Raw genomic sequence first — 13517 nt, 5'->3', positions numbered from 1 at the left:
TAATTTAACTAAACATACAGGCCAAAAGGAATGGTGTCTGTGGTGGAAAGGTGAGAGATAAATGAGCACTTGTTTTGGAGAGAATTGAATTTTACTTTTATGTGATACAAACTTTCTAGAAATATGTTACAAAACCATTTGAATCACCACTTTTGAATAGAACATTTAAAAGACAGTAAATTTAATTATAAGTAAGTTAATGGTTTTGATCACAACTAAAATTTCAAAAACCTTTTATAGATAAACAGAATTTTGAAAATCTTTGTTACCTTTAAAATGCTAAAGTCTTATTCCTAAACAAGAGAACAAATTTATTTGTATAAAGATGTGGAATATGTTAGTACTTCTAGCTACTTGGAAGCCTGAGACAGAGAAATGCAAATCTAGCTTCAGCAACTTAGTAAGAATCTGTTTCAAAATAAAAGTAAAAAGGGGCTGGAGATGTAGCTCAGTATTATAGCACCCTTGACTTCAATCTCTAGAATACATACATTTATGCCTATATGTATTTATATCACAAAATTTAGATAAATTATGTAAATAATCACATAAACAGAATAAACAAAACAAGGGTAATATTTATACAAGTAAGTAATATAAAAGTTTATTGAAAATAGGCACATTGTTCACATGCATTTAAATTTCACCTAATATTGTCCTAAAGTGAAAAGTCATGAAAATTTCTATTCCATTATATCACATAGGCATAAAAATAAAAACTGTATTAACTTATGTGTGGAAACCTACTTAACAACACTGAAGTTACTCTAAATAGTGGAACTCAAAAAGAGACACAAGAATTAGAGAAAATGTAACCCACAAAATTCTGAATAAATATTTTACTTTAGAAATCCTTATTTTATAATTTTTTTTTTAGTTATGGATAGATAGAATGACTTTTTAAATTTGATTTAATTAATTAATTTACTTACTTATTTTTTGTGGTACTAAGGATCAAACACAGTGCCTCATATATGCTAGGCAAGCACTATGCCACTGAACAACAGCTCCAGCCTTAGAAATCTTTATTTAAACCACAATTTTCAGCTACACTTAAATAACTACTATGAGCAGCCATTGAGAATTACTGCTATTCATGACACAGCAGAGAAAGTCCACAGAAAATACAGTGTAAGCATTCATAAAATGCTCTGATGTGAAAATTTTGAATGAATAAATAATTAAACTATATTAAAGTTTTCTTTAAGATATTATATGATATTAGTATATTACAATGGTTTAACCTAGAAATATTTAGAAATTGCACAGATATTCTAGGAAGCCACGATATTATTTGCAAAAATAAGAGACCCAGAATAGTCAAAGAAATCCTTAGCAAGAAGGATGAAATAGAAGGAATCACAATACAAGACTTTAAATTACACTACAGAGCAATAGTAATAAAAATGTCAAGGTATTGGCACAAAACTAGAAATACAGACATTGGTACAAAAGACAGAGACAATCCCAAATGAATATGGTTATCTTATATATACAAAGCTGCCAGAACCATGCATTAGTGAAAAGACCCCCTATTCAATAAGTGGTGCTGGAAAAACTGGAAATCTGTATGTAAGTAAATGAAATTAAACCACTATTTTTCACCCTGCACAAAAGTCAACTCAAAGTGAACCAAAAGCTTAGGGAGTAGAACAAAAACATGCACATAACAGAAGAAAAAGTAGGCCCAAACACTTATCATTTTAACTTAAGACTTCACTTTTTTTAAAAAAAGGCTTCTATAGCACAAGACGTAATAATAATAACCAATGAATGGGATGGATTCAAATGAAAAATGTTCTTATCAGCAAAGGATACAATAATGTGAAGAGAGAGCCTACAGAAAAGAATAAAATCATTACCACACACACCTCAGATAGTCTTAATCTTCCGGATACATAAAGAACACAAAAATCTTAACACCAAAACCACAAATACCCCAATCAATAAATGGGCAGAGGAACTAAGCAGAAACTTCACAGAAGAAGAAATACAATTGATTAAGAAACACGAAAAGTGTTCAACATCTCTAGTGATTAATCAAATCAAATCTAAGATTTCATCTCACTCAAGGCAGAATGGCAACTATCAAGAATACAAGCAATATTAAGTGTTAATGAGGATGTGTGAAAAAAATGTACAATCATACATTGCTGGTACTGCAAATTTTTGCAACCACTATGAAAAGCAGTAGGAAAATTCCTCAGAAAAATTGAAATGAAACCACCATTTGAACCAGCTATCCACCCCTCAGTTTATTCTCAAAGGACTTAAAATCAGAATACTACAGTGATACAGCAACCTCCATGTTTATAGCAGTTCAATTCACAAGAGCTTAACTACAGAAACAACCAAGATGCCCTTCAACAGATAAATGGATAAACAAAATATGCTACATATACACAGTGCAATATTACTCAGCCTTAAAAAATAATATTATGGCATTTGCAGGTAAATGGATGTAAATTAGAAAATATATTGCTAAAAAGAAATAAGCAAATCCCCCAAAAAAACAAAAGCCAAATATTTTCTCTGATTAGCAGATGTTATTCCATAGTTGGAGGGGTAGTGAAAAATAAAGGAACTTTGGATTATGTAGAGAAGAGTGAGGAGAGGAGTTGGGGTGTGGGTATGGAAAGGATCATACAATGATACAGACATCATTATCTTATATTCATATATGATTACACAAGTTCTGTGACTGAGCACTATGTATACCCAGAGGAATGAGAAATTATGTTCCATTTGTATGCAATGTGTTAAAATGCATCTATTGTAATGCTAATAACAAATAAAAATAACAATTTTAAAAATGAAATTAGGAATTTCACCAGGGGCACCCTACCCCTGAGCTGCATCCCCTGTGCTTTTGATTATTACTACTTTTTTGAGACAAGAACTTACCAATTTGATTAGGACCTCTCTAAATTACTGAGACTGGCCTCAAACTTGACATCTGTCTGAATCATTCTTACAAATTAGTAGGAGGCCGCCGCCACATCCCTGGGCCCGGCGGGGCGCCGGCGGCGGCGCGGAGGCCTGGGGCGGGGCGGGCCTCCGCGTTCCCGGGGCACCTGGACCCCGCGCGCTGGCCCGCAGGCCCGGCGAGGCCGGAGAGGAGCCTCCGGGGCCGAGGAGGAGCCTGAGGACTCCATCGAGCGCCGGCTCCACGGAGGCAGAGTGTGACTTCTGGGACGGGCTGAGGACCCCATGTGTCACTCCAGGGCCGTGATAACATGAAAAGCACCCACCCCCAAGGTTCTTCACACACCGTTGCAGGCAGAGTCCTTGAGTGTCTGGCGGCTGACAACATGCACCAGCAGTGGCTCCTGCTGGCCGCGTGCTTCTGGGTGATTTTCATGTTCATGGTGGCCAGCAAGTTCATCACGCTGACCTTCAAAGACCCAGACGGGTACAGCGCCAAACAGGAGTTTCTGTTCCTGACAACTGTGCCAGAAGCCGGGAAGACGCGAGAAGAAAAGCACTTTGCCGAGGATCCGAAGCCCGCTGGGAGGATGCCTCTGGCTGCCCCTCTGATCTATATGGAGCGCCTGGAGCTCATCAGGAACGTCTGCCGGGACGAGGCCCTGAGGAACCTCTCGCACACTGCGGTCTCCAAGTTTGTCCTGGACCGCATATTTGTCTGCGACAAGCACAAGATTCTTTTCTGCCAGACCCCCAAGGTGGGCAACACCCAGTGGAAGAAAGTGCTGATCGTGCTCAATGGAGCGTTTCCTTCCATCGAAGAGATTCCCGAAAACGTTGTTCATGACCATGGAAGAAGGGCCTCCCTCGTCTCTCCTCCTTCAGCAAAGTGGGAATTGAGAAGCGATTGAAAACGTACTTCAAGTTTTTTATTGTAAGAGATCCCTTCGAGAGACTCATTTCTGCATTTAAGGACAAGTTTGTTCATAATCCCCGTTTTGAGCCTTGGTACAGGCACGAGATTGCCCCTGGCATCATCAGGAAATACAGAAAGAACCGGGGGATCCAGTTTGAAGATTTCGTGCGCTATCTGGGTGATCCAAACCACAGATGGCTGGACCTTCAGTTTGGGGACCATATCATTCACTGGGTGACGTATGTCGAACTCTGTGCACCTTGTGAGATAAAGTACAGTGTGATTGGACACCACGAGACCCTGGAGGAGGATGCCCCGTACATCCTGAGAGAGGCCGGCATAGACCACCTGGTGTCCTACCCCACCATCCCACCGGACGTCACCGTGTATAACAGAACCAAGGTGGAGCGCTACTTTCTGGGCATCAGCAAACGAGACATCCGGCGCCTGTATGCACGTTTTGAAGGGGACTTTAAGCTCTTTGGGTACCAGAAACCAGATTTTTTGCTAAACTAATGTTTAGGACCCATGAATCCAGATATCTCTGTTAGACTGGGGGCTAGCCAGGTAGATGTCTGAGCACAGAAATGACACTTTCTCCATGACACCTCTCCTTAAGACTCCTGAGGCCTCCCCTGATCCCGAGGGCCTCTCCCCCACCTGTTATCAGGAAGCCGCTGGCCTCACCTTGGAGAGGAGTGGAGACATCTGCAGGAGGAGATGTGACAGCATTAGGAGCCATCGCCCTCAGCTGTTGAGTTGGCAGGCACAGCTGAGGCCCTCCTGGCCGCCAGGGTGGTCTTGCCTGTCATCAGTGGATTGCAAAAATGGTACCTGGCACTTTTAGGAGGGGTGGAGAAGCTGAGGTGCTGCAGAAGCTGCCCAGGCAGGGCAGGATCAAATCTGAGTCATAAGATGACACCTCTGGCTTTCACCTTGGTGTTGCTATAACAGATGGTCCTTTCTGGGACAACTGAGTCCCTGTGACATTCAGTGATGACCCCAGAGCAGGGCCAACCGTCTGTCTTTCAGAACCCATGCCTGTGCAAGGCAGGTCTGTGTGTCTGGACCACTGCCTGCCAATCGCCTATCCCATCTAGCACCAGAGGTAAAATTTTGGAAAGTGATTGGAGGGGAGGTTCTTACCACCCCGCAAAGGGGACACCTTGGAGGGGCTTAAAAGGAATGTGGCACAGGAAAGGAGGAGCAGGCCAGGCTGGGGACTGATTTGGGGACCTCCATTCCGCCTGACTGACACATGTCCCATCTGGGTGGGCGACAGGAGATCCTCCACCCAGCTCTCCCAGGGCCTCACCTTCCCCAGAGCCAGGAACAGACTAAACAGTTTTAGTCTGGAGGAAGCCAAACAGAATTCAGTGCAGCTTCCACATTCAGTGCCCTTTCATCTCAGCAAAACGGCCACCACCAGACCCATGTCTGCTGATGCCACCATCCTGGACTAACTGGCCAGAAGTGAGGTCATCAAGTTCACCAGCAATAAAATCTGACGCCAAGGCAGCGTCCAGGCACAGAGAGAGCCCCCACGAGGAGCACGCCACAGCCACCACGAGGGCCATGTAGAACCCGGGAGCCCAGCCGGGAGGGGTGATCCAGGCTTTTCTCAAAGGCAGCCTCAGCCCCCCTTTTCTCAAAACTGCTTCCTGGATTTATAAATGTGAAAGTAAAATGATATTTAAAATAAAAAAAAATTAGTAGGATTACAAGTGTGCCTGACCCCCCGGCTCTCCAACCACTTTTAATACCAAATGTGTAAAACTGCATAACAACCAATATTCCAACAACTAGTAGTCTAATAATTCAACACTGATACCACTTAGTAGAGATGCCACAAGTTTTGGGTTCACTCCTGTCGAATTTCACTAATCTGAGTTATTAGTTGCAAGCCCCAGAATAAGATCTATATTTGTGATGAGTTTTTCATAAATTGGGGTCTCTACAACGACACACAAGTTACATGTTCTAATAAAACTAACTACTTACAGAACAAATAAACACAATTTACTTATACATACCAGCTTCTATAAAATATGAAACTCAGGAAGCTGACAATGGAAAATACATAGAGAACATGAAAAATGTTAGAGGGAAATAGAGCACATAGAAAATTTTAGGAAATAGATGGTTGAAGAAATACCCTCTAGTTTTGGTGATTTGCTTCAGTAGCAAAATCTCCCTTACCATCATCATTAAGAAAATTCTCCCTATTTAAACTGTGGTGATTCAGACACTCACACTGCAAAATTTCCATTTTTTTTTGCCATCAAAACCAATTAATTTAACAGTTTCATATTTAGTGATCAGAACAAAATATTGTTTATCCAACCTTACCTTAAATTTTCCCCCTATGTTCTACCCTTTGTACATTAAACCATGTCATGTCAGCCTATAGCAACATACACAACTTTTTTTTTTTTAATCTCCTAAGTGTAGGTTGGCTTTTGTGTAAAAACTTTTTCATTTTGAATTTTGATTTATTCTTGTGATAATGGGGCATTCTGCCACTGAAATATATTCTTAGTCTTTTTAATTAATTAACTAATTAATTAATTTTTTGAGACAAGGTCTTACTAAGTTTCTCCACTAAGTTTGAACTTGTGAACTTTTTGCCCTAACCTCCCAGTAGTTGTAATTATTGGAATGACAAAATATGCCAGTTGGGTATGAATATTTTACCCTTCTTTGATACATTCCCCTTTCAGCTTCTTTTTTTACACTTCCCTCTAAAAACAAGCAATTTACAGGCTAAATTTTGGGATGCATCAGGATTTTGTATTTGATGCTTTCCCATTATTGCAATATCCATTTAGAATTTTTAAAATTCATTCATTATGAATATCTGAGTTTGTCTAATCTGATATTTTATAAATAGCTCCACAACAATAAAAATATAGCCACATATATTATTAAGAACTTAACTGACCTTATTTTGTGTATGATTTTATTCTGAAATTACCTCTATCTTTACTCTTAGGAAAAATTTTTATATCTTTCTAATACTAGTCATAAATTACATTCCATAGCTAATGAAAAAGTAAAACTAAAATGAGACAGTCTCTATCCAGCATTTTATTGGCTTAAATATTTGATGACCACCCTGACCATGAGGCAATAAACTATGCCTTCCTATCTGCATGTAGTGAGTTTTCTCTTGAATACTCCTGCACAAGTAGACTAGAATTGTTTTCCTGATTTTTTGTCGTAGTTTATTGTCCTTCTGCATTATTAGAACTTTTAATCTTTTCTCCCTATATGGGTAAAAGGAAAAATAATAGAGATCATTTTCCCCTTTCTCTTTAATGCCAGAAGCTAGGTGACTAAACTGCAATGTGTTTCTGGGGAGCTGAATCTAAAATTAGAAGAAAATTATATTAATGTTTCAATACATGATATTTATATAAAACCTATACAGGATATTCCTGTAATCTCTAGAGTAACCAGCTAGTCTGACCAGGTGCTCCATTTCCCAATAAGCTGCTTTGTAGAAAGTAATGATTATATAGATGTTGATATTCTCTAGGTAATTCATCAAACATGGCAGCTGGGGGCACCTTGGTTTACCTTCATGCAGTGCTGACACTCAGGACCAGTAAAAGACATGGCATTCATTGAAGACACATCACACTCTAAAGTTTTTTAAGGGGGCCCTAAACCTTCTATCCATGCTTACAGAAGACAAATAGATAAGATGTTATATAATTTTTTATTTTGGTACCAAGGATCAAGCCCAGGAGTGCTTAAGCACTGAGAGACATTCTCCCATTTATTTTTATTCTCAAACTTGTGATCCTCCTGCCTCAGCCTCCTGAGTTGCTGGAATTGTAGACATGCTTTCCCACATGGCATTAGATGCCAAACTTTTTTTTTACAGTTTCAAGTGATAATCCTATTTTTCTCTCTTGTGAATGTACACAAACATATTTTATTTAAAAAAATTTATCCAGAACTCAGAGAAAAAGATGAATTAAAATGTTATGTTATTTGAAATGTACAGTAAAAAAGCATACTTCATAATATACTGAGTTAACTGAGAAAAGATGGCATTTAGGGAACTCATGCTTACTATACTATTGGAAAATACCCAAAAAAGTGGACAACATCTGAGATGTAAAAAGAAATTGAATACCTAATGGGCCACAACTACTCCCAAATATGAATTATTATGTCAGTCAGAATTCTCATGTCATAAAGGTGTGTGGCAAGGAGGTAAAGAGAGTTTAAGCCAAGGCTGAGGCCAACAATCTGGCACAGGACATAAAAGTAGTATCCTGTCAAGCCTCATTATGTGGGCCAGAGGTGATGGAATATTGAGCACTATCAAATTTTGACTAGGGTTAACAGATTCCAAATCTGACCTCAGGAAAGTTCAGTTTCCCACAATTAGTTCTATTTTCAACCAGCCCCTGTCTTCTGTTTCATAATGCCCAGCCCTGCAGACTTATCATTTCTACAAATACTCTAGCCCCTGAAGTTCAGAGTGAAAGAACCTGTGACAGAAACTCCCAGGTATCATAATACCTGATGGATCTAGAGATTTACCTCCGCCAGAGATAAAAGTCTCCCAGAATTTTGAAACTTGTCCTCTATTCTTTGGTTGTTTATGATTGAATAATTACCATCACAATCACCTCTGATTGGATAATTTTTAACTGAATGGACAAAATACCTGCCTCAGACCCCTCTGAGTGACAGGTGAAACAATTAGAACTCAGGCTGCTGCATCAATGATTGACAGGTCCTTGGTTATTTTCTTTTTCAGACAGAGCTTTGTTTTTCCTGACTTTCTTTGTATACCCCACCATCTCAAGGAGAGAAGCTAATATGATGATGATTGTGAAGAAAAAGAGGTCATGTGGATGAGAAGAAAAATGCCACAGTGGACAGCCATCTCTCTTCCAGGAGCAAGGCTACCATGTCAAATAGCAGAGCATATGCAGAAAGTTTCCTAGCTGAAATCAGAAGAATAACCCAGCTTAACCCAGTCTAAACAGGGCTTTCTCAAACACTGATCATTTCAATCATGAATTTGTAAGTTTGGTGTAGTTTGTAATATTTGATAGCTAATCAACAAATATATCCAATGCAAACAGTAAACCAGAGTTCAAGACTTGCTGATTTCAGAATCACTAAATTGAATTGAGCATACAAGAAATACAGATTTTCCCCCTGATTTAATATTGGAAGTCATATTAGATGATTTTGAGTTATGCAGAAATGTGTGCAGACATAAACTTAAACTCACACCATACTCCTCACCAGAAGATGAACCAGACAACCTTAGCCAGATCACTAGAATCAAGGCTCAATGGCAAGATAAAAAGTTTTAATTTTTTCCTTCACATCTAAATTCTGATGTCAAGGTGTAGACACATGTGAAGACATAGAAATCCTTCCCCATGTTCACTTTCTAATATCTAAAAGGCCTGAGATTTTCCAGGTAGTCATTTGGAAAGATGGATTGCCTTTGTGAACTCTCATCTCATAGCACCCTCCTGTGTTTTCAAGACACTTTAGGCCAAGGCATAATACTAGTACATTTTTATACTCACTGTATTTTACTTACTGTAATATAAGCCATTCTAGATTAAAGTATTGGAAAACAGACCCTACCTGTCAATAAGAACAGCTACAAAAGAACATTGTCAATTGCCTGGCTACAGAGAAGGATGAAGAATTAGACTGATGTTATTTGTTAATGTCAAACCTAATTGATCTAGGACATCTCGTCCCCCTAAATTTACGGGAAGATGATCCAATACATATGGCTGTATAGTTCCTTCACATCCTTCAGGATCCTTCCAATCTAATACCATTGCACTTCTATGGGGATGAGGATGATTCAGAATAAACTCTGCATAACTTCAAATTTAAGAGCTCCACTTGGTCACACACTATATACAACTTTTTATTTTCTTAGGTTTTACATAGAGACATACCAAAAAATCAGGGTATGTGTCTATATTTTGCTCTTCATCAATGGGAATAATAGCCTCAGAAGTATTTTTCTGAAGCATCTAGAAATGACTTGGAATACTGTGAAAATGGCTGAGGTCTGAATTTAGGAAATCAATAATCAACAATGCATTTTTAATTTCTCACCATATACGAAATATTAAATTTTATAATGCATTCCACAGGCATGGTGATAAAATATTCTATGGAAACATGAACAAAAGACTGCATCTGTCTCCCAAGAGTGCTAAAAATGAAAAATTTTTACCCATAGATAATGTAAGGAGAGCACAGCATTTATAAATAGGATATCAAACAGTGCACTAGAATTCCCTGATGAGACTATTATCTGGGAATATCTATACAAAAACATAAAGCTACATGAAACTTGGGTCAATACAGAAGGATTTAAAATAGATTCAAACAGGAAATAGAATCCATGATTATGGTATATTGATAAAGCACTGTTTCAAATTTAATTGCAAGAAATTATTCTAAGTAGTTAATAGAGACAAATCCAAATATGAGTTAAAGTAAAAACAATGGCAAATAAAAATAAATGGAAAACAACTAATAATTTGAATAAAAATTAACACTAACAGAAAACTGAGTTGAGCAAAGCCACTTCTGTGGTTAGTGGTGAAGAGATAAAAATTCAGTTCCAACTATCAATTAGAGAAGCCATATTTTATCCCAAATTTACTGATTGGTAACTCATTTGTAAATAGGTGAGAATAACTTCCAATAACTTGAATGAACAATATCTTCAACCTTCAAAATATTTTAACTACCTAAGCATGGTGGCACAAATGTATAATTTCAATGGCTCAGGAGGGGGAATAAAAATATGACAAGTTAAAGAAAGCCTCAGCAACTTAGTGAGGTCCTAAGCAATTTCTAGATTCTGACAAAATAGAAAATTTTTACAAAGTGGCTCATAAGATTATGTAAAAATTTTCTATTTTGACATATGTGTATCTTAATGACATTAACATATTCTATCACCAGAAGCATGATAAATATTTGTATATTCAGTTAGCATATAAAAGAATGAGATCTACTTATAGGGACAGCACAGTGGTGCATACCTGTAATTACAGCCACTAAGGATGCTTAGATGGAAGGAGAGCAAGGCCCTAAGCAATTCAGTGAGACCCTGTCTCTAAGTAAAAAATAAATAAATAAATAAATAAATAAATAGGGCTAGGGATGTGACTCCATTTTTAAGTTCCCCTGTGTTCAATTCTGGTACCAAAAAAAAAAAAAAACAAAAACAAAACTAAACTAAAAAACAATGGAAGAAAATTGAAGTCTAGAAGTAAATGCCACACTTTTGTTTAATTGAATTTTAACAAGTTTGTCAGAGGAATTACATGGAAAATTAGGAGTCTCTTCCACAAATAAGGTTGGTATTATTGGATATTCATGTGTCAAAAGCATTATTGGATTTTACATGAGATTATTTAAAATAGTTATTATGAAATGAATCTTACACCAGAATATGAGAGCTAACACTAGAAAAAACAAGAAAATAATTACATATTTTTGAATAAGATTTAGCAGTAAATTCTTAGTTATAATTCAAAAGTAGGTGTGAAAATTAATAACTTGGGCTTGAAAAAACATATATATATAAAATAACCTTACCATGAAAGTAAAGACAAAATTATGAGTTTTTTTTTTCTTGTTTTCAAAGAACTATCTTGATCAAATTTTTAACCTTAACTAGAGGACAGTCAATCATCTTTCTTGAGTTGATGATTGAGCCTAGAGCTCAAACAATTCTCTTTTTAGGCTCTCATAATCCAGTGCCACAATGGACCCTGCATAGTTACACCAAAAAAGGGAACCAAAATATAGACAAATCCTATACATCCCAGACACCCCCAAATTATTTAAGCTGTAAAATCAATGATAAGCCCTAAATTGACTTCATACCACTTGACATATATTAATTGACCCCTACATTTTTATTTGGTTTTGCTCTGCCCATGAATAAACCACCATGTGATCTGGTCAGGCAGTATTCTTTTGTTTCTTTGTCTATCCAAGTGCAACTGTTTTATATTATATAAAGTTTTGCAAAAAAAAATCTTAAAATGGATGAAAAAAGAAAAGAACAAATGTCAAGTGTGTAGAAAATTGAAAATTTTATACCTCTTTATTGGGAAAGTAAAATTATCTAATCACTGTGCAAAGCACCTTAGTAGTTTCTTAGTAACATAAAAATTACTAAATTAACCAGCAATTACCTCTAAAATAACTGAAAATGTGTTCAGTTTGAAAATAATACACTAGCTAACATGTAAAGATAATACAAAGTAAATGGATTTAAAAAACTCTGTATTTTTCCAAAATAGGATATTATTAGGCAATATTATATTTGTATTGCTAGGAATTGAACTCCAGGCTACATGTGATAGGTGGGCACTCTACTTCTGAACTGTAATCCAAGTCATATTCAGCAATAATGTTTCATATGAGTACTAAAATATTACAATAAAGATGTATGTGGAAACCGTAAACCTTAAGCCAATTAAAAGAAAGCAGAGAAAAATGCCTTGTATTTTATAATCAAAAGTATATGTAACTTCCTGAACAGGTAAATTTATGAAGCAAAAATCCCCATATTTCTCATTATCAAAGAGCTGTGTGAAAGAGAAACAAAGGAGTAATTGCTAGTGGGCACTAGTTGCTTTCCATCTCAAACAATACCTGGAACTAAGTGTTTGTGATGATACACATGTGAATATACTAAGTGATAAATAATTACACCCTTAAATGGTTATAAATATAATTTTAATTTCATCTGTGCTTTGCCAGAATAAACAGATAAATTTTTTATGGAAAGCATAAAGTAGCCAAAGTCCCAGCCAGTAAAATAGGGAAATAAAAATGTAACTGATTTTCTTTGTATTATGGCTTCCACTTACATTTACTTGAATATGCTGTGGCTATATGTATATGATGATTATTTTTTATTTCCTTATTGCTTGTTTATAATTTGTGATAAATATATGAGAAAAATATGTCTGTATACAAACTACAATTCTAAAGTTGTCAAGATTGTACTATACTTACATAATTAAATATTCATTATTTTTTGAGTGTGTGTGTGTATGTGTGTGTGTGTATTCAGTGCTTGCGATCAAACATAAGCATAGCAAATGTTTTACTGTTTGGTCACATCCCAAATACAAATGTATATTTCTAATCTTGATTGCTTCTCTCTCTTTGTGGGTGTATGTGTGTGTTTCTTTCTGTGTCTCTCTTTGTTGTTTTTGTTGTGGTTGTTTGTTTGTTTGTTTTGTAACATGGATTGAACCCGGAGGAGTTTTACCACTGAACTACATTCCCAATCCTTTTCATTTGCTATTGTGACCCAGGTTCTAGCTAATTTGATTAGGCAGGCCCCAGATTTATAAATCTGCTGCAGCCTTTCAAGTTCTGAGATTAAATAAATGGGCAACCATGGCTGGCTATTAATTTCTTTTGAAAGAATATCTAATGACACATTTTTTATTTTCATTGTATGTATTTCTTATTGTTAAAGTGAACTTTTAGCACATCCTAATTAACACTGTTATGATTGTTGTTACTATTATATTAGTGAGTAAAAATTCCCCATTATTAACCATAATCTTCTCCTTCACACATGTGCTTTGTTCTATTGCCTATTTATTGTACTTAAATTTTTTTAGAGAAA

General features: G+C 36.7%; 1 protein-coding gene across 1 annotated transcript; it reads left to right on the top strand.

The window, feature by feature from the left end:
• The first annotated feature begins 3016 nt into the window (after positions 1–3016).
• On the top strand, positions 3017–4664 carry LOC124105658 (carbohydrate sulfotransferase 10-like). The gene is given in 2 exon segments (XM_046462870.2): positions 3017–3774; positions 3777–4664. Coding segments are annotated over 2 exon segments (1119 nt in total). The 5' UTR covers positions 3017–3236; the 3' UTR covers positions 4358–4664.
• Positions 4665–13517: the final 8853 nt, after the last annotated feature.

This window comes from Marmota monax, unplaced genomic scaffold, assembly GCF_021218885.2.
Source record: "Marmota monax isolate L192 unplaced genomic scaffold, Marmota_monax_Labrador192_F-V1.1 WCK01_AAM20220418_F8-fsc00638, whole genome shotgun sequence".
Lineage (NCBI taxonomy): Eukaryota > Metazoa > Chordata > Mammalia > Rodentia > Sciuridae > Marmota > Marmota monax.
Note: the sequence above shows the minus strand (reverse complement) of the source record. Positions and strands in the feature narration are given on the sequence as shown.